Genomic DNA, 19,983 nt, shown 5'->3' with positions numbered 1-19,983 from the left:
ACGTGGGACGTGGGCCAACTCCTGGGCCAGCCCTGAGGTGTGAGTGCCCACTTCTTGTGCTGGTCCTATTTAGCTTTGGCTCCATTCCCACTACTACAAAAATGAAGAAAAGTTGGGGAGCATGCTTAGAAAATGGCAAATTTCCCTCTATTAGAGAAGTGAGCTGGGGGGCTGGTAAGACAGACCAGTGGTAAAAGTTCCCCACCAAGCCTGACAACCTGCGTCCAATCCCTGGCTTCCACGTGGTGCAATGAGAGAACTTCCTTATACAAATTCTCTCGGCTCCCACACCAATGCTGCAGTACACACACTCAAGCCCCATAAATAAATCAGTGTAATTTAAAAAATAACTGGCTACACATGGTAGCACATACCTTTAATCCCAACATTGAGGAGGGAGAGGCAGGCAGATCTCTATGAGATCAAGGCCAGTCTGCTGGACACAGTGAGTTCCAGGTCAGCTGGGGCTTCATGGTGACACACTGTCTTTAGAACCAACCAAACAAACAACAACAAAACACACCCAGGTCCCTAAATATTAAGTGTATAAATTCAGAAGTTTAACAAGCTATCAGGAAGATTATGGAGTATACACTTGGTATACACAAATGCTCAATGAGAAAATAATACAGTAAAAAATAATGATACGGTAATGTGTGAACACAAGCACATTTTCATTACTACACATATTCCTGAGTGTGCATCCTCAGCAGGAGTCTGATGTTTTGTTCACATTCATAAGAGATTACTTTTTGGCTTTTTTGTGTGTAGTAAATGCATGGGAGTGTGCACTTAGATGTACACATGTAAGGCATGTGGAAGCCACAGAAAACACAGGACGTCTTTCTCCACTGTTCTATGCTTTACTGCCTTGACATGGGGCCTCTCACTGAACCAGAAGCTTTCTGCTTCAGCTAAGTATGCTGGCTGGCCAGTGAGCTCCTGGACCTCGGAGATCCCTGATGCTGGGTTACAGGCATGTGCAGCTGAGCCAGGCTTTTTACACAGTTACTAGGGATTTCAACTCAAGTCCCCATGCTTACAGAGCAAGTGCTCTTACACACTGAGCCACCTCCCAGACCATTTGAGGTTACTTGAACAATCACAGTCTTTAGTAACCATTCACATCTAGCTGAGAGCAGCCAATCCTCATAACTTATTATGCAACTCAGTTTCTCATTGTCTATTAAATATACAAATGTTTTTTCAGAAACTGGCTCTATATTTGGGTCACAGACAACTATTCTTAGGATTCCAATGAGACTCAATGGTACATCATGCACTGTGCCAACTGGCCCTGTCGATGACAGGCTCTCTAACTGTTAATGAGACCAGATCCAGTCTAAGGCTGAGAGCAGAAATGGTGCAGATTTCATTAACCATCCTGCTGCTGGTTCTCTTTCAAAGCACAAATATGCAAAACACTTACATGCTCTCATAAGTTCATACACTTTAGGGGGGCATCCCTCAGGCTGTTCCATTCGATATCCTTTTTCCAGCAGGTCATAGACTTGAGATAGGTCAATACCCGGATATGGTGACATCCCATACGTAGCAATTTCCCACAACAGTACTCCAAAAGCTGTGTAAAGAGATTAAAAAATAATTTCTATTGGCCCCAACTCCAAATTTCTATACTAATTTGGTCTACTGAGTCTCTCTAGATAGTCATTCTACTTCTCGGGGCAGTAGAAATTAGATCCAGGACAAGGACAAATTCTCAATGAAGCATTATCAGACCTTTCTTACCCAGAGTGTTCCCCATGACAGAATTCCATAAGAGAGCCAAACCTCCCACGAAGAGCAGGAAGCTTCAGAGAGGAAAGACTATCACAACTCCAGTGCAGGATGGGGTCTGGACTGGACCCTCTTTCAAGTGCCCTACCCCTCACCCCAGACAGGCTCTTACATAGTCCAGGCTGGCCAAGAAGTTACTCTATAGCCCAGGCTGGCCTATGCTCCACTAGGTGCTCCTACTCCTTCAGTCTCCTGAGTGCTGAGATCAGAGCCTACACTGCCATGCCAAGCTACTTTGTTGTTCACACAGAGTCTCGCCATATTGCAGGTAGGACTCAAGGATCTGAGCATCTGAGCATCCAGAATGCTGAAGTACAGGCATCTGCTACCATGCTCTAACTGTAACCCTTACAGTGTTCCCATTGTCTCTGCTCCCAACCCTATGCTGGGGAATGGCAGACAATGTAGTAGCCAGACAAGTACTCTACCATTAAACTACACCCCAGCCCTATGTAACTCAAGCTGGCCTTCAACATGCTAATAAGTAACTCAGGCTGGCCTCACTCCAAGCTCCCAGGCCTCCTATCTCAGATTCCTGAGTGATGGTATTACAGGTGTTTATTCCTCCCCAGCTGTTTCCACCACCCTCTCAAAGTACTTTTTTATCTGAACATCATAAAAGCTCTGATGAACTAAGGGAATTAGCTGGGCATGGTGGTTCATGCCTATGGTCCTCACTCAGGAGACAGAGGCTGAAGAACTGCTCCAAGTTTTAGCCTAGGCTATATAGTGAATACCAGGCCGGCCATAGCTAATGTTAAATAAATAAATAAAACGCATGTAAGAAGTTGCATCAATCTTACCCCAGACGTCAGATTTAATTGAAAAGGTATTGTAAGCCAGACTCTCAGGCGCTGTCCATTTAATAGGAAATTTGGCTCCAGCGTGAGCAGTGTAGGTATCTCCAGTCATCAGTCTACTTAAACCAAAGTCAGCCACTTTTACCACGTGGTTTTCTCCTACTAGGCAGTTCCGTGCAGCAAGATCTCTATGGGAAAGAGAACCCCGCATTATTCCGGCTGATACGGGTCTGAACACTCTAGTCTTGGTTCTTTGTGCTACAGCCAGTTGATAAGGAAATGCTAACTAACACTGTACTACTTTATGATAATCACCAACATGGAAACTTGCTAATTTCTGCCACTCACTGAGTAACCACAAGGAGGCAGAAGACAAACGTTGGACAAAATGAATTCCTTTTTAAGTATGATGGGATACATTTGAAGGGGGGAGCAACAGACCCCTCCCTGAAGGCTTTAACACACTTTCCTAGGACAGAATCATACTTCAAAACTGTGGCCACTAGATGGAGCAAAAGGATCCTAGATGTAGTGGTAGGCAACCAGGCTTTCTGTAACAGAGACTGCAACAGAGAAAGATTTTCTCCCTGTGAAATGCTCTGGCAATTATCACCTTCACATTCCTGTCAAGCAAGACAGCTTTGTGGTTAGTCACACGCAGTGGTCAGGGTTACACACCTATGGATGAAATTCTTCTTCTCCAGGTACTCCATGGCGGAAGAGATCTGAGTGGCCATGTAGAGCAGAACAACGGCCGTCACCTCCTCGCGGTTGCACTCCCGGAGATAGTCAAGCAGGTTCCCATAGGGCATGTATTCCGTCACAATGTAGAAGGGCGGCTCCAGGGTACACACACCTGACCAAGAACAAGTGGACAATCTTCACCACTTTCTATGAAATAAATACAACAAAAACTTAAAAACAGGTTGCTAAGAGTCTGTCCCACTGAGCTGTCCTCTGCAGCTTCACAGACTGTCTCAGCATGTCTGGAAAGCAAAAGCACTTTCTTCTATGAACCTGACAAGAAGTGAGACCAAACTTCCTAGAGCTCTGGATGTGCCCACGCCCACCACTTCAACTGTGCGCCAACCCTGCTAATCTAAAGGAACAGAACTAAAGTGTATGCTGATGCTCGCTTGCCTCCAACCACTTTGTCTTTGGGGAGCGGCAGGGGGGTTGGGACAGGGTTTCTCTGTGTACCTTTGGTGCCTGTCCTGGATCTCGCCCTGTAGCCCAGGCTGGCCTCAAACTCAGAGATCCACTTGCCTCTGCCTCCTCAGTGCTGGGATTAAAGGCGTGAGCACCGCCTGGCTGCCTCTAACTATTTTGTAAAAAACTGCCTTCATAGTTAAGGATTTTATTGATACATGTCAGATTCCATATTAATTATTTTTCTTTTTGCCTAGCTTACTTAATTTGAACATTCAAAAAAAAAATGACCCAGCTGGGCAGTGGTGTCACATACCTTTAATCCCAACACTTGGGAGGTAGAGGCAGGCGGATCTCTGTGAGTTCAAGACCTGTCTAGTCTACAGAGTCGATTCCAGGACAGCCAGGGTTACATAGTGAGACCCTGTCTTGAACCAACATCGGGCGCCCCCCCCTCCCACCCCCGCCCAAAGGCCTGGTTTTTAGAAAGGGAAAATGTTTAATCAAAGGCTCCTTTGTAGCCGGAAAAGGTAAGAAACTAACCCATTGCAGCACATCCATTTCCAGCTTGAATAAACTGATCAGCTACAAGTTTTCATTCAGTTTTTCAGTGGACCTTTGCTTAATGTCTCTTAATATTTCATGACGATTTTTTGATGCCATATTGAATGCTTGTGAACTCTGAATCTGGGGAAATCACAACTGGACAGCTTTACATATTGCAATCAATTTGTGGCTAGGGATATGAATGGGCATTTAAGAGCATGGGCTACTCTTCCGAGGACCAGGGTTTCATTCCCAGCATCCACGTGGCAATTCACAACCATCTGTAACTCTAGTTCCGGGAAATCCAATGCTGTCCTCTGGCCTCCAAGGGCACTAGACACACATGTAGTACACAGACACACATGTAGGCAAAACACTCAAACACATAAACTAAGCAAAAAAAAATTTAAAGGGGCTGGAGAGTTGGTTCAGTGGTTAAGAGCACTGGCTGCTCTTCCAGAGGACCCAGATTTGATTCCTAAAACACACAGGGTGGCTTACAGCCATCTATAACTCCAGTTCTAGGGGATCCAATATCTTTCTCTGGCTTCCGTAGGCACTGCAGATATATATATCCAAGCAAAACATGCATATATATAAAATAAAAGTTTTTTTTTTAAAGCCATCAACTTGGGCCACTGTTTTTTGTTTTCAACAGTCTACTAATTACATGATAAGGGATGAGTATGTATACGTGTGTGTTTGCAGTACTAAGCCTAAGACTTGATGCTTACTAGCTCTACCCCTGGTCTGCACCCCAGCTTATGATTACATCTAGCATTTCCACCACGGTGCTGAAACAAAGCAGAACATTCCACACAAACGTGATCTGAAGACAAGGGGCAGGATGGGCGCACGGCCCTAAGGACACCTGGAGTCTGGGGTTCTTACCTAACAGCTGCACTAGGTTAGGATGCTTGATTTCCTTCATCACGGCAGCTTCTTTCAGGAACTCCTCCACCTCCATTGTGTCTTCCTGTTAAAGCCAGACAGTAGGTAAGACAGACAGACAGACAAAAAGGAGGTCAAACCTCCCTCTCATTCAGGTAAGTCAATTCATAAACCTACTTCAAGTATAAAAGTGAAGCCTGGGAAGATGCTCAGTGGTTGGTGAAGAACACTTGCTGCTCTTGCAGAGGACCTGGGTCTGGTCCCCAGCACCCACATGCTGCTCATAACCATCTCTAGCTCTAAGGACTCTGATGCCCTCTTCTGGCCTCCCTGGGCACTGCACCCATGTGGTGAACTTAAAATACAGGCAAAACCCTCACAGACATACAATAAAAATAATTTTTTAAAGTAAAAGGGATCATCATTTGAGTATTTTAGCATATTACCTTAAGAAATTTTACACAACCTAATACACTCTACAGAAGAACAATTACGTATACTGTCCTTGAATTTACCCAGTGTCAGACACTGGAGTAAAAATAAACAGGGTAGCGGAATTCAACAGCCTCATCTTATAGCTCACCACAACAGAGGGAGGGGCTGAGATTCAGTTTTCTGCTAGTTAGTGTCTGACCTTCTGGTTAGGTCCTGCCTTTCTCAAAGAACAAAGCACAAGTGCACGGCCTCCCTGCTTCCTTTACATTCCGAGCATGCTCATCAACGGGGCTGACTGCCGCCTATGAGGACAGCTCACGAAAGAGACACACCAGGTTACCACATGACAGACCACTCTGTGATTTTATACCAGGACGCTTAAAAAAGAGACACTGGGTCAGAAAAGGGACTTTCAAGAGTTCACAAACAAGAAGTGACCGAGCAGGGCATGGCAGTGCATTTGGGAGGCTGAGGTAGGAGGATCGGGACTGGAAGGCCAACCTGGACTACTTAGTAACAGCCTGTCATGTTTACTCTAACTAAAAAGGGTGTCTCTAATTGCAAGGAGGCAGAAGGGAGAAACAAAAGGCAGGAAGATCGAGACCAAAATAGGGAGCTCATGATTTGCAGCCCGCTCGGAGAATTCTGTTCAGCAGGGGTTGTTCTCAGCAGAACTTCTAATTTGCTTCTAAATTCCCACTGCGCTCTCTATCACCAGCCTCCAGAGACAAGCCCTTCCGCATGTGGGTTGTACTGCAGGAATAATCTGCCCCTGCGCTGTCGGCAACGGCACCAGGGTTAATCACCGCCATTTGCTGAAGGGTTTGGCACCAGTGGGTGGAAAGTGTTCCAAAGCCGAAGAAGGGCACACTGATCTTTCCAAGTGATTCAGCACACACACAGGCCTGGAAACTTAACTCTCAGCAACCCACCTTCAGTGTTTTCACTGCAACTGTAAGGCTGTATTTCTTCCAGACGCCAACATAAACCTCTCCATACTGACCGCCCCCGAGTTTGTGCTTCATGGTAATATCTGTTCGTTCCATTTCCCATTTGTCATGGATGGGGGACACACCGTAGACGGTCGGCTTGTTACACTTGGGTGCTGGGTAGTGGAGTGTGGTCACTAGGCCATCGGCGACCGTCGAGTGGTGGTGAACAAGCTCTGCCAAGGTGCTGAAGCGGCTCTCGGCAGTCACGTACACCTGGGGAGAGAAGGAGACTCAGGCAACTGCGGACGAGGAGGAATCCTTCTCAAAGCATACACTTCACTGCCCAAGAGACATGAAGACGGGACGTTGGTTTGTTTTTGAGACAGGGTCTCCACTATGTCCTTGAACTCACAGAGATCCACCTGCCTCTGCCTCCAGAATGCTCAAATTAAAGGTGTGCACCACTGTGCCTGGCCTATTTTTCTGTTTGTTTGTTTGTTTGTTTTGTTGTTTTGAGACAGGGTCTCCATTATGGGGGCCTGGCTGGTCTTGAATTCCTGATGCTTCTGCCCCCACCTGCAAGGCACAGGGATCGCAGGTGGTGTATGCGAGTGCTACTAGCGCTCCAGAAGGTTATCGCAATTAAGGCCAAGTAAATATCAACGCTCAGGGCAAGGGAGATGGCTCCATCTCATTGTAAGCATCCTTCCTAGTCTTTCTAAACTAGCCTTGAAGGAGAATGTCCAACACAGCTGCAGACATCAGACAGACTAGTCCTCAGATATTTCTAAGCAGCAAGACTACAGAATGTGTAATTCAGCTCTCCAAAGACTCCGGAGGAGGACCAGGACTTTCAAGTCAGCTTATGTTAGAGCAAGAAACTGCCACAAAAAAAGAGACTGTACAACCCAAACCTGAGAGATGTGACTGAAATAGACAATCAGAAGCTGCCTCCTAAGCTAATAAAGTAGGACTTACCACCCATGGGGAACATAAACTGACAGCCACTAATTTAGATATTGGGAGGTTATATGGGTATAATTTTTACTTAATCATCACATAATTAATTATAATTTTTATTTATTTTTACAACACCCTTTTCAAATGTCTAGGCCATTAAAAAAAGAGATATAAGCCGGGCGGCAGTGGCGCACACCTTTAATCCCAGCACTAGGGAGGCAGAGCCAGGTGTATCTCTGTGAGTTCGAGGCCAGCCTGGGCTACAGAGTGAGTTCCAGGAAAGTGCAAAGCTACACAGAAAAACCCTGTATCGAAAAACAAAAAGAGAGAGAGAGAGAGAGAGAGAGAGATAATTGGATTTCGGAGTTATTAACAAGATGCTTGTTACTTAGTAAGAAGTGTAAAATAAGACAGTCTTTAGCTTCATCTTTTTTCTCTTTTGGTTTTTCGAGACAGGTTTCCCCGTGTAACAGCCTTGGCTGTTCTGGAACTCCCTCTGTAGACCAGGCCTGCCTCTACCTCCTAAGTGCTGGGAGGCATGTGCCACCAACGCCAGGCTGGCTTTATCTTCTAAAAGAGTATGATTTGTTTGTTTTTTAATTAACTGACTGATTAATTTACAGAGTCCCTCTATATAACCCAGTCTGGTCTCAAACTTGTGATTTTCTTGCTTCTGCTTCATGAGTGCTGGGACTAGGGGATGTGCCATCATGCCCAGGCTACTGTTTAGATAAATAACAAGCCATTGTTTAAAACAAACAAAAAGTTGTTTTATTGATATAAAAATGTACGTAATTCGTAAGTATAGAACTAGCGGTCTTTCACAAAATAAACTCCCCCAGTAAACCGCACCCCCACACCAAGAACTGTAACCAGAATCCTTGCTAGCCAGCTGTTGACCCCTGCAAAGGTTTCCACCACATACACTTCCCAGCATGTGGAACTAGCTCTGTCTGACCTGCACGTAAAGGAAACCATACAGTGTGTTACCTAATGTCTGCTTTCTGTCAGTTCCCTTTATTAAACTGTTACTCACATGCTATAAAATTCAGTATTTTACAGTATACAATTCCATAGCCTTCGGTACATTTACAAGGCTCGCTATCAACCACCACCATCCAAATCCATCGAAGTACTTTCATCATCCCCCACAGAAAACCTATAGCTATTAGCGATCCCTCACACACTCCTCTCCACACAATTCCCTGGCAAATATTACTGTCAATCAACTTTACGTGTATGAAACGCATCCATAAGAGAGGCCAGAAAAATTCTCTGTAAAGGGATAGAAACCAGGTATCTTAGACTTGGGGCTACATAGTCTCCGTAGCAACGACTCAGGTCTACTTAGAAATAGAAAGTAGCTTCAGATACCACAGAAACAAATAGACATGGTGATCTAGGTAGCGCGTAGGCCACAGCTTCCTAGGAACTTGTATATAGAACATCATGTTCATTTCTGTTTCTGTAGGAGATTCTAGGTTAACAATATATGATCATTTATTAATAAATCACACTGCTTGGGACGTCCATAAATACTGTTCTTGCCTAAGTCTGGCTTATCGGCGTGATCATTTCTGCTGTGTTTGTGTAGATGCACAGTGTCCCCCAAAAGACTTATGCTGAAGGGCTGGCTGTTCTTCAGCTGGTGAGTCCAATCAGTACGCTGCTTCTCTCTGGTCCCTTCTGGTAGCTATGAGGTGAGCAGTTCTGCTCCACCACGTGACGCCACCATGATGTTCTACCTGACCACAGCCTGAAAGTATTAGAAACAGCTGCTAGAAACAGACTGAGCTCTCTGAAATCGTGAGTTAACATAAATGTTTGTTAACTGTTTCTCTCTGGTATTTGTCAAGAGACAAACAAAAGCGAACAAATAACTGTTGGGTCTTGTTACATTACCTGCTGCGGGATGTTCTGTATGTTAAATGTGTTGCTCTGATTGGTTAATAAATAAAACACTGATTGGCCAGTAGCCAGGCAGGAAGTATAGGGGACAAGCAGAGAATAGAATTCTGGGAACTGGAAGGCTGAGAGAGAGAGACGCTGCCAGCTGCTGACGTTAAGATACGGGGAAGTCACAAGCCATGTGGCAACTTATAGATTAATAATTGATTTAAGATAGAAAAACTAGATAACAAGAAGCCTGCCACGGCCATACAGTTTGTAAGCAATATAAGTCTCTGTGTGTTTACTCGGTTGGGTCTGAGCAGCTGTGGGACTGGCAGGTGAGAGATTTGTCCTGACTGTGGGCCAGGCAGAAAAACTCTAGCTACACCAGGCCATAGACAATACACTCTGCTTGTATAATGGTACAAAAAGAGAAAGAAAACTAGTAATGTATTTCCTATGCTGTATTAGCTATTAAACTTTACAAAAAACGCTTCATTTAATCTTTACAGTCCTACAAAATGGGGTTTAATAACAGACAAGGGGGAGACGGAAGTGATGGCTTAGTGGTTCAAAGTGTGTACTGCTCTTGGAGAGGACTGGGGTTTGGTCTCCAGCACCCACGCCAGGACGCACACAACTCCAGTTCCAGGGGAGTCTGAAGTCCTCTTCTGGTCTGTGTGGGCACTGCACCCACATGCACAAACTCACCCACACCCGGACACACAGCACATTATACGTCACTAAAAAGTTCAAAAGTAGCCGGGCGGCAGTGGCATAGGCCTTCAGTCCCAGCTTTCCTGTGTGTCACACAGTGGGGGAAAGGGGGCCCAACCTAAACCAACCATTCACCAGAACAACTGACCTAAGCGTGGGCCTGATAGTTTACCGTCCACTTTTGTTTTCAAATTGAATTACTTTATTTATGTGTATGAGTGTTTCCCCACATGTTTGTGCACCACATGTATACCTGGTGCCCATAGAGGCCAGAAGAGGGCATTGGATCTCTCAATGGGGTGCTGTAAATTGAAGCTAGGGCTCCTGCAAGAGTAGCCAGGGCTCTTCACACTAAGCCCTCTCTCCAGCCCTCAAAAGTTCCGGTCTAACACATTCACTCTACTGAGACTGAGCTTCCCAACATTCAAGTTTCTAAGTGGCTGGGTGATCTATTTATATTACTACATACTAATGAGAAACACCAGTCTCCAAACTCCCAATTCTTACTCTATGAACTTTTTAATGGCAATTAGTCTCCTCACCAAAGCTTACAGCTGATCTGTAACTTCTTTTTTTTTTAAAGGTTTATTTATTTATTATGTATAGTGTTCTATTTGCATGTATCCCCTGTAGGCCAGACAAGGGCACCAGATCTCATTACAGATGGTTGTGAGCCACCATGTGGGTGCTGTGAATTGAACTCTGGAAGAGCAGCCAGTGCTCTTAACACCCGAGCCATCTCTCCAGCCCTGTAACTTCTGTTTTTATGTACTTCTTGTGGGTTTGTGTTGTTGATTAAAACAGCTAACATGTATACATCACTTCATTCCTCACCTTCAAATATAGCTTACCCTTGAACTATTAATTATCTACAATTTTAACCTTATTACCGAGTAGTTTTGAAAGAAGGAAGCTCTAACATGACGAACAGCCCCAATTCACACAATTAGGCAATACTTTATTTTACATCAGACATAAAAATGATTTTCTACTTTAACCCTGTTCAATACATCTCCACACGTACAGGTGGTTGCTGACAGGTCTTACCTTGCTGTCTGTGGTGGTATTGATCCTGTAGTGATACACACGTCCCTCATACCTCAGTGAGATGGACAGCTGCCCAGGGCTGCTCTCACTCTCCCGAACCAGGAAGCTGCCATTGATAAGGCTGCTGAGAAGATACTCGGCTGCGCTGCGGGACACGGGTCCGTGGTACCAGGAATGTTTCTCCAGGCTGTTCACTGGAGTGATGTAGTTGCTTGGCACCCAACCCTGTCCATTCTTGGAGCGAACTTCACTCCACTCGCCATTCTGGTTGTAACCAAGGACTCGTAGTTTTTCACCTAGCCATAAAGTCATCACAGAATGAAAGAGAAAATGTTAAGATTCTTTGCGACTGAGCAGTGGAGTGTGAAACTTCAACTTCACTAAAAAACGAGCCAAGAACTTTGGTGCTTGTGTACCAATATCCTGATTAGTCTCTGCTTTGTAGCTTAAACCACAGGAGTCTAACAAGAAAGGTTGCTGATGGTACAGGTTTTTAAAGGTTATATGCCACTACAAATGTCATATATATAATGCTAAGTTAGTATAGAAAGAAAAGTTTACTCAAATAGCTAGAAAATGACAATGCGTGTGTGCGTGCGTGCGTGATTGTCCAGAAAGGCATGTTGGATCCCCTAGGACCAGAGTAACAGGCAACTGCGAGTTACCCAATATGGATCCTGAGAACTGAACTCTGACCCTCTGAAGGAGCAAGCAGTAAGCGCTCTTAATCACAAACCATCTACCAAGCCCGCCTGCCCACCCCTTCTTCTAAGATAGTTTCATGTAGCCTAGACTGGCGAGACTTGGACTCATGACCATTCTTCAGTCTCCTGAATTCTACTAACACCTAGATAGTACTTACTCTTCAAAAGAAAAATAAAATTTACTTTCACTTAAAAGAGGGATGCTATCCATCCATCCATCCTTCCGATCCAGTGTTAAGGATAACAAAAGCTTAGGAAGGAGACGTGTGAAATACAAAGTTACTGAAACTGTCAGAAGACAGTGAAGCAACAGAGCCATCAACGTAAGCAAACACCTCCTGCCCCAACCCCCCTCCTGCCCCAACACCCCCGCCAGACTCCAGAGCCAGCCGAGGTGTCAGCAGGACAACCGTGTAGAGGACGGGAGGGGTGGGGAGGACTCTCACAGCACAAGTGTTTCCAGGACTCAAGGGTTCAAAGTTCCATTTTCCCAGTTCTTCCTGTTTCCCAGAAAGCATGAATCACTCTTCCCTTTCCTCTAAAATTAGTCTGTGCAAACAGAAAATAACTGTGAAGTTGGAACCCCAATTCTAAGTCATTTGGTGAATCTTTGTATCAGCTTCACTCTCTTGATGTCACTATTAAACTGGAAACATCTGCTTCAGACTTCAATAAACACTTTGCCCGTATTTGCAGCACAGACTAGAAGCTTCTTTGTCAAAACAGACAAAGTAACAGATAGCAACGATAACATAAATGTTCATCTAAGGACTCTAGTTTCCAAGAGACACAAGGTTTTCTATAGAGGTCACACCTGCTACCTTAGTGCCGGAGAGCAGAAAGAAGGCAATCAACCTACAGACAGGGCCCAGAAGACACCAGGCCAAGGCTGCTGTGGGAAAATTCAGACTTACCATCGTGGTAGCCATCTACCTTTCTCCCGTGGCCTACACTGTAATTACCATAACATGACTTTCTATTCACCCTACCATTTCACCTGAGAAGACACCTGGATGTGGGAGAAAGTACTCAGAGGCCTGTGAAGAAACTCATACATGCACACATTATACACTGTATAAAGATAATAAGACAAGAGTGTCTGGTATAGTGGTGGGAATCCACAAATGCGCAGAGGCACAGTAGCTAACAATGGGAACAAAAGAAACTTGCTAGGAAAACTCGTTTGTGTGTGTGTGTGTGTGTGTGTGTGTGTGTGTGTGTGTGTGTGTGTGTGTGTGTGTACACTGCTGCTTCCTTAAACACTTATACAAAACTGCTTAATATAGGCTATCATAATCAGGACAAAGCCAAAAAATCCTAGGGCTTTGCCTAGGAGGAGAACCATGGGAATGCACAGGGAAACAGACACTGTCAGGACAGACAGGAGGAGAACCATGGGAATGCACAGGGAAGCAGACACTGGCAGGTCAGGACAGACAGGAGGAGAACCATGGGAATGCACGGGGAAGCAGACACTGGCAGGTCAGGACAGACAGGAGGAGAACCATGGGAATGCACGGGGAAGCAGACACTGTCAGGTCAGGACAGGAATCTTAGAAAGAACTTTTTTATTTTTGCTATGGGGGAGGTCTCACTCTGTCATCCACGGATAGATAATATCAGTCCCCTGGGCTCAAGCCTCCTGCTTATAGGTACCCAATACTGCTTTCTCTACAACTTTCATTTAAAGACAGAGTCTCACTCTGTAGCCTACCTGGCCAACATGTTTTTGCTTTAGTATCTCAAAATGCTGGAATTTCAAGCAAAAGCCACATAGTCAACATCAAACTTTTTTCAAAACACATTTATTATTTAATGTGTATAAATGTTTTGCCAGTGTGTATGTATGTGTACCATGTATGTGTATGGTGCCTGAAGAAGCTAGAAGAGTGTATCAGATTTTATGAGTTATCACTGGGTGCCAGGATTTGAACCAGGGTCCTCTGCAGAAGCAGCAAGTGCTTGTAAACCACTGAGCCCCAAAATGTTTCATTATTTAATTTAAGCCAACCATCACTTTCAAAAGAAAAACTATAGTGCTGTGGGATGTTCTGTAGGTCCTGTGGGAGCCCATTCTCAGGTTCCTTGTGGCGTTACCCAGCAGGTCCGTATAGAGGATGATTAGGACCATGGGCCTGAGTGCAGGTGTTTGAGATGGTCTGCACTTGGCTGTGCTGGGGGATGGTCTGTATGTCAAGTTGCTCTGATTGGTTAATAAATAAAACCTGATCGGCCGTGACTAGGCAGGATAAAAGGACAGAAAGGCAGAAGGAGACGCTGCAGCCGCCGCAATGACCAGAGAGGCTGCAGCCGCCGCCATGACCAGAGACACTGCAGCCGCCGCCATGACCAGCAGCATGTGAAGACGCCAGTAGGCCACCAGCCACATGGCAAGGTATAGATGTATGGAAATGGATCAATTTAAGATAAAAGCACAGTTAGCAAGATAAGGACAGTTGGCAGGAAGCCTGCCACGGCCATGCAGTTTGCAAGCAATATAAGTGTCTGTGTTTATTTGGTTGGGTCTGAGCGGCTGTGGGACTGGCGGGTGACAGAGATTTGTCCTGACAGTGGGCAAGGCGAAAAAATCAAGCAACACTATAGTAAGTATTATTTTCTTTTTAAAGGATAGTTCTTTTTCCTTAAAACTATAGAAAGGCAGACATGATGTCAAACACCTCTAATTCCAACACTTGGAATGTAAAGAGAGGAGGGTTAGGTGTTCAAAGCTACCCAGATTTGTGTAAAGATCAGGCTTGGGTTACAGGAGACCCTGCCTCATTAAAAATAACAACTCAACAATGAGGCTTCAGCATGACATATCTCTCTCTCTCTCTCTCTCTCTCTCTCTCTCTCTCTCTGGTGCCTGTCCTGGATCTCGCTCTGTAGACCAGGCTGGCCTTGAACTCACAGAGATCCGCCTATCTCTGCCTCCCAAGGGCTGAGATTAAAGGTGTACGCCACCACTGCCACCCAGTTTAACATCTTTTTATTAATAAAAAAACAATATAAAAATGTCATGGTTTTTAAAGAAAAACCATTGTCAATCATGAGATAAAGGGAATCCCAGTCCTTGAGCAGCATACTAATGGTTGCTATAACTAGTAACTGAGAAATTAATAAGACTTTATTAATGTTTCCTTGGTGAATGAACCATCTTGGAAAATACTCATGAGAAAATTGTTCCTAGCCAATCATGTTCTTAATCACTGCTTTGCAAACAAGTACACAGAGAACACTACCATATAAGGGACTACCACACAACAGAACATGGCTTGAAGTCCTTTGTTTGAGCCTCAAACTTTAGGTAAGAATAACCATGACCTTCGCATGCATACCTATCTATCTCACGCTGACCAGAGGAGAGCCTGCATTTCACCTTCCTATGCCTCCTTCCTATGTGCATGTGCATGTACACCGTCTGAACATGCCTATACTCCAGTCTGAGAAACTCAGTCTGGGGGCGGAGAGATGGCTCAGCACTTAAAACACTAGCTGCTCTTCCAGGGGACCTGGGCTAGATTCCCAGCACCCACATGTTACCTCCCAACCACCTGTAACTCCATTTCCATGAGATGCAACCATTCTCGTGACCTTCATGGAGCACCAAGCACATATGTGGTACACATGCAAGAAGTCAGGCAAAAGGCTCGTACACATGGATTAAATCCATGTAACACAATTTAAGAAACTCAGTTTTAAGGAATTCTGCTTTAGTGAATTTGATAGCACTTAAAAAGTGATATGCTGAGTCTGGGGTTGTAGCTCTTCAGGAGAGCACTTGCCTAGCTTGCATGGGGTTCCAAAATTTAACGAATATTTGTAAAAATCTTATATGGAAATATTTCCTCATGGTCAGGGGAGGCCTGCTGGCTTGACTTAGTATCATCATTTCCACTAACTGCTTCATTCTGAACCTTATAAATACAAGGTATTTGAGAATAATCTGTCTGAGAAATAATCGCTTGTTATAATTTCATTTAAGTATTATTTTGAGATAAATTTTCCTCATAGTGGGAGGCTTTACAACTCCCCTATTCCCCTCGCCCAAAAAAGAGAAAAAACAAACAAACAAACAAACAAACAAACAAACACCCAGTACAGGCGGACTAGCCTAACCCAATTCATGTGCAAAATGAACGATAATGTCCCCACTCTTATTCTTTCTCATAAAAGTTCCGCTATTTTCATTGGTGTTCAAAAAATGATTGGTGATTTTATCTGGTCTTGTTCTTAGTGTTTCCTTTTTATAAGAACTGGCCTCTGAAAACAATCTCATTTACTCTCTAAAGATATTAGAGTAGGAGAGACAGACCCTTCCTAACTGTTCTTTCACCAGCCCATAGAAAGAACTGGTTGTCTAGGCCAGGGCAACTGAGCTGGACAACAACAAAATAAGAACCATGCACCCGATGTAAGCACTGGACGACTTTCTCTCTACACAAAGTCTTGCTCCAAAAACTGAAAATGTTGCTACCCGAAACAGAAGTGCACTTCAGTGAGATGGGTCCAAGTTCCTGATGCCACTGTGGACTGTACCAGTCTGCAGAGAGCCGTCAGTCCACGCAGAGGACCTGGGAGCCAGTGGGGATCTGCACTGCAGCTTGTCTCAATCACAGGTCAGTGTAAACAGAAGGAAGCGGCGGGTTTAGAGAACAAAGTTCTACCAATATGGACTCTTTCTTGACGGCCGTCCAGACACAGGTGAAAGAGAGAAGGAAGCAGAACTGCCTGGGCACAATCATCTGGTCAGTGGTAGTGGCAGAAGGCGGCACAGGCCTTCATTTCTCACCGGCCGCCAGAGAAAACTGTGAAGCAGAATGGGGAGAAGTCTCACCTTTAGTGATACTGAGTGTGTTATCACCACTTGCCACAAAGTCATAAAGTGCGACAAAGAGATTAGGGTCACTCTCAGTGGCTCCCAGCAAGTTCTCCTTGGAGCTCCACCTGATAGCTTCATTCAGTGCCTGAGATTCAGCGTCACAGCCGTAGGGACGGTGCAAAACTTCTGAAAGACACAAGAAGGGAAAGCAGTCCAGTGAGTGAGACCGCTAAGAGTCAGCTCAGTGCGGGGCTGCATGTGAGCTGCTGGCTCACACTGAGAAGTGTTCACAAGTACCAAGAAGAAATAACCAGGGGTTGTCAGCTCCAGGTCTCCTCCACTGGACAGTGAGTTTAAGACCAGCCTGAGCTACACGAGACTCTATCTCAAAAAACCCCACATAAGAGAGCAGGCAAAGGTGCTGTATTCCCTGGGTTTCAAGGCAGCAACCAACTTGCTGAAACTGTACCACAGCATCAGAGGATTAGTTCTGATTTCCATGCAGTCACCTAAACCAGGCCTGAATGAAGAGCAAAGGTGCAGTTCTCTAGAAATGAGAAACAAAACTCAGCAACAAGTGCTTGCTAGCTTTATAAAGTATGTGTGATCCTTTGCTGTGGTAATGACTTGCAACTTTTTTTTTTTTTTTTTTTTTTTTTTTTTTGGTTTTTTTTCGAGACAGGGTTTCTCTGTGTAGCTTTGCGCCTTTCCTGGGACTCACTTGGTAGTCCAGGCTGGCCTCGAACTCACAGAGATCCACCTGGCTCTGCCTCCCGAGTGCTGGGATTAAAGGCGTGCGCCACCACCGCCCAGCAATGACTTGCAACTTTTTAGAGGTGGGGTTGAGTTAGGGCCCACACTGGCCTCAGTCTCAAACTTGCTATGCAGTGGAGGGTGACCTTGAACTCCTGATCCTTCTGCCATCTATTACCCAGCCCCCCACCCACTCCACACACACACAAGTGCTAGGATTTCAGGAGTGTCCCTCACACCCAGCTATTGTGACAATGACCAGAAATACGAATGGAAAAATTAACAAACCCTTCTAAGCTAGGTGCTTCCTTTACGCCTTCATATAAAAGAAACTGTAGGGAAAATAAGTTTCTATTTACAAATAACAAATACAAACACAATGCTTCTAGCAAGATAAATGCTGAAGTTATCTGCTAAACAAAAACACATTTGAGTCAGGCATGGCAGCTCACACCTGTAACCCACCACTCAGAAGGCATGTGAGGCCAGCCTAGACTATAGAGTGAGACTTACCTTACCTCAAAAACAGTAAAGAAAGAAAAAGAAACACAATTTAATTTAATACAAGATACTATTAACATCTAAAACATCTTTTTTGTTATAATAGCTCACAATTGTTCAATGTTTTAATTTTTTTAAAACTAAAATCTCTTTTCCTGGGCAGTAGATTTTTGTAAACTATCAGTAATTTCTTCAAGGTTCTAGAAAAATACCACCAATGTACTTTTGAGTTTCAATTATGTACACCAGCTAAGGCCTCGTAAGATCTGTTTCTTCTCAAGGCCTTATAGTTTCTGAATCTATTCCTATAACACATTTGTTGAAAATTACCTGATTCTCATACCCTAGTTTGGTTGTACAAAACAAACAAGAGAGGGAAAAACAAAACAAAACAACAACAACAACAAAAAAAACCCACTGTTCTTCCAATAGCAATTTTCTTGACCCAAGGGACTGTGTTAGGTGTCTGTTTGCAAATGATCTATGTCCTGTGACATTTTTCTCTTTGTCTTTTTCCTAGGTTTTGTTTTGTTTTGTTTTTTAATTCAAAATTGGTTCAGCCATTCTGAAGGGGGAAACGCTTTGCATCTGTGGTTTCATGTTGTTTCAAGTCACCCCCTCTTCTCCATCTCTCCTTCAATCCCTTCGTTCGGATCCCCAACAGATCTCACCTGGACTACTGCCTCCAGTCTTGTCTCCCTCAAATCCATCCTCCACACAGCTGGCAAAGTGATCTATTTAAGACAAAAAGTGGACCATATCACTCTTCAGCCCTTTAAGAGTTCATCATCAAACTGGAGTCTCATCATTCCTGGCTTTTAAGCTCTTTCGTGAGCAAAGTGGACCAAATTCTCTGCTTTACCTCTCCCCACACCACACCTTACACTGTAAGCTTTAAGGGTACTGCCTTCCACATCTGGACCTTTGTTCACGCAATCACTATACCTGTAGTGGCCTTTCTCACTATTTCTTTGTATGTATGTGCACAGTAGGTACACATCTGTTCACGTGGAGGTTAAAGGACAACCTCTCTGTTATTCCTCAGGAGCCATCCACCTTCTTTTTAAAATCGGTGTCTCACGGCCTAGGGCTCATCCAGGAAATTAGTCAGGCTGGCTCCCCAGTACTGGGATTACAAGTGTGCCACCATGCTCAGCTTTTAAAAACATGGGTTCTGGGAATCAAACTCAGCTCCCCACGCTTGAAGACAAGTACTTTACTGGAAGAGCTATCTCCTCAGCCCCTGTTTCCTGCTTTTCTCTTGACTGGCTGACTCCTCACTTTACAACACCCAGTTCCCTTCTGAATCTGCAGTCTCCCCAAAAAACCACATTTACAGCATCAACCCCTCCTCTCTAGATTTCTTTCCCAACCTCACAATGTACTTCTTATGGATAACAATCACATTTCCCCCCCAAAGGTTCCATAATCTGTACTCAATAGCTGTTAGTTGCATGATACCCAACTTACACAAAAATGTAAGAGACAGCAAACAATGAAATGTATCTTAATCTAAAATATACTAACCAGATGTGTGTGGTGGGCACACCTTTAATCTCAGCACTGGGGAGGCAGAAGCAGGCGGATCTCTTGAGTTCAAGGTTCCAGGCTATTCAGAGCTATAGTGCATACATAGTAAGACCCCGATGCAAAAACAAACAAACAAAAAACCAAACCAAACAAACAATGCTACCCGTTGAGTAATATTTAGAACTTGATTTTCTGTAGTGTTCAGAAGATGCTAAAACCAACGTAAACACAATGGAAGACAGAATTAGCAAACAGTACATTTACCTTTGTGAAAACCAGCATCTTCAATGTTAAGATCCACAAAGCCAAACTGAGCAAACAAACTGGTATCGTGCAGGGTTTCCCAACATGAAGGCCAGAAATCACCAATGACACCACTGGAATTGACCAAGTAAAGCTGCTCTCCAACCCATACCCGCTTCCAATCTGTTTCTCCTGCCGGAATTCCCCACCCCACTCAATGGTAACTCTCTCTTCAGGTGCTCTGGCCACCAACTCTGATCGTTCAT

General features: G+C 44.4%; 1 protein-coding gene across 12 annotated transcripts in view; it reads right to left on the bottom strand.

Annotated features, from left to right (window-relative positions):
* The window catches only part of Abl2 (ABL proto-oncogene 2, non-receptor tyrosine kinase), a 103,847-nt gene that overhangs the window by 13,517 nt on the left and 70,347 nt on the right, over positions 1–19,983 (bottom strand). For 9 of the 12 annotated variants that reach the window (XM_076547736.1, XM_076547732.1, XM_076547726.1 and 6 more), the window contains exons 2-9: positions 18,616–18,678; positions 16,706–16,876; positions 11,165–11,460; positions 6,551–6,823; positions 5,184–5,268; positions 3,276–3,453; positions 2,601–2,785; positions 1,430–1,582 (exon numbers count right to left, since the gene is read on the bottom strand). In XM_076547736.1, the coding sequence (XP_076403851.1) occupies positions 1,430–1,582; positions 2,601–2,785; positions 3,276–3,453; positions 5,184–5,268; positions 6,551–6,823; positions 11,165–11,460; positions 16,706–16,876; positions 18,616–18,678 (1,404 nt within the window). The remainder of the gene's footprint in view (positions 1–1,429; positions 1,583–2,600; positions 2,786–3,275; positions 3,454–5,183; positions 5,269–6,550; positions 6,824–11,164; positions 11,461–16,705; positions 16,877–18,615; positions 18,679–19,983) is intronic. The other 3 variants (XM_076547730.1, XM_076547731.1, XM_076547735.1) reach the window with 1 other exon arrangement.

The sequence above is a fragment of the Peromyscus maniculatus genome, chromosome 11 (assembly GCF_049852395.1).
Source record: "Peromyscus maniculatus bairdii isolate BWxNUB_F1_BW_parent chromosome 11, HU_Pman_BW_mat_3.1, whole genome shotgun sequence".
Classification (NCBI taxonomy): Eukaryota; Metazoa; Chordata; class Mammalia; order Rodentia; family Cricetidae; genus Peromyscus; species Peromyscus maniculatus.
This window is presented reverse-complemented; position numbering and strand designations above follow the sequence as displayed.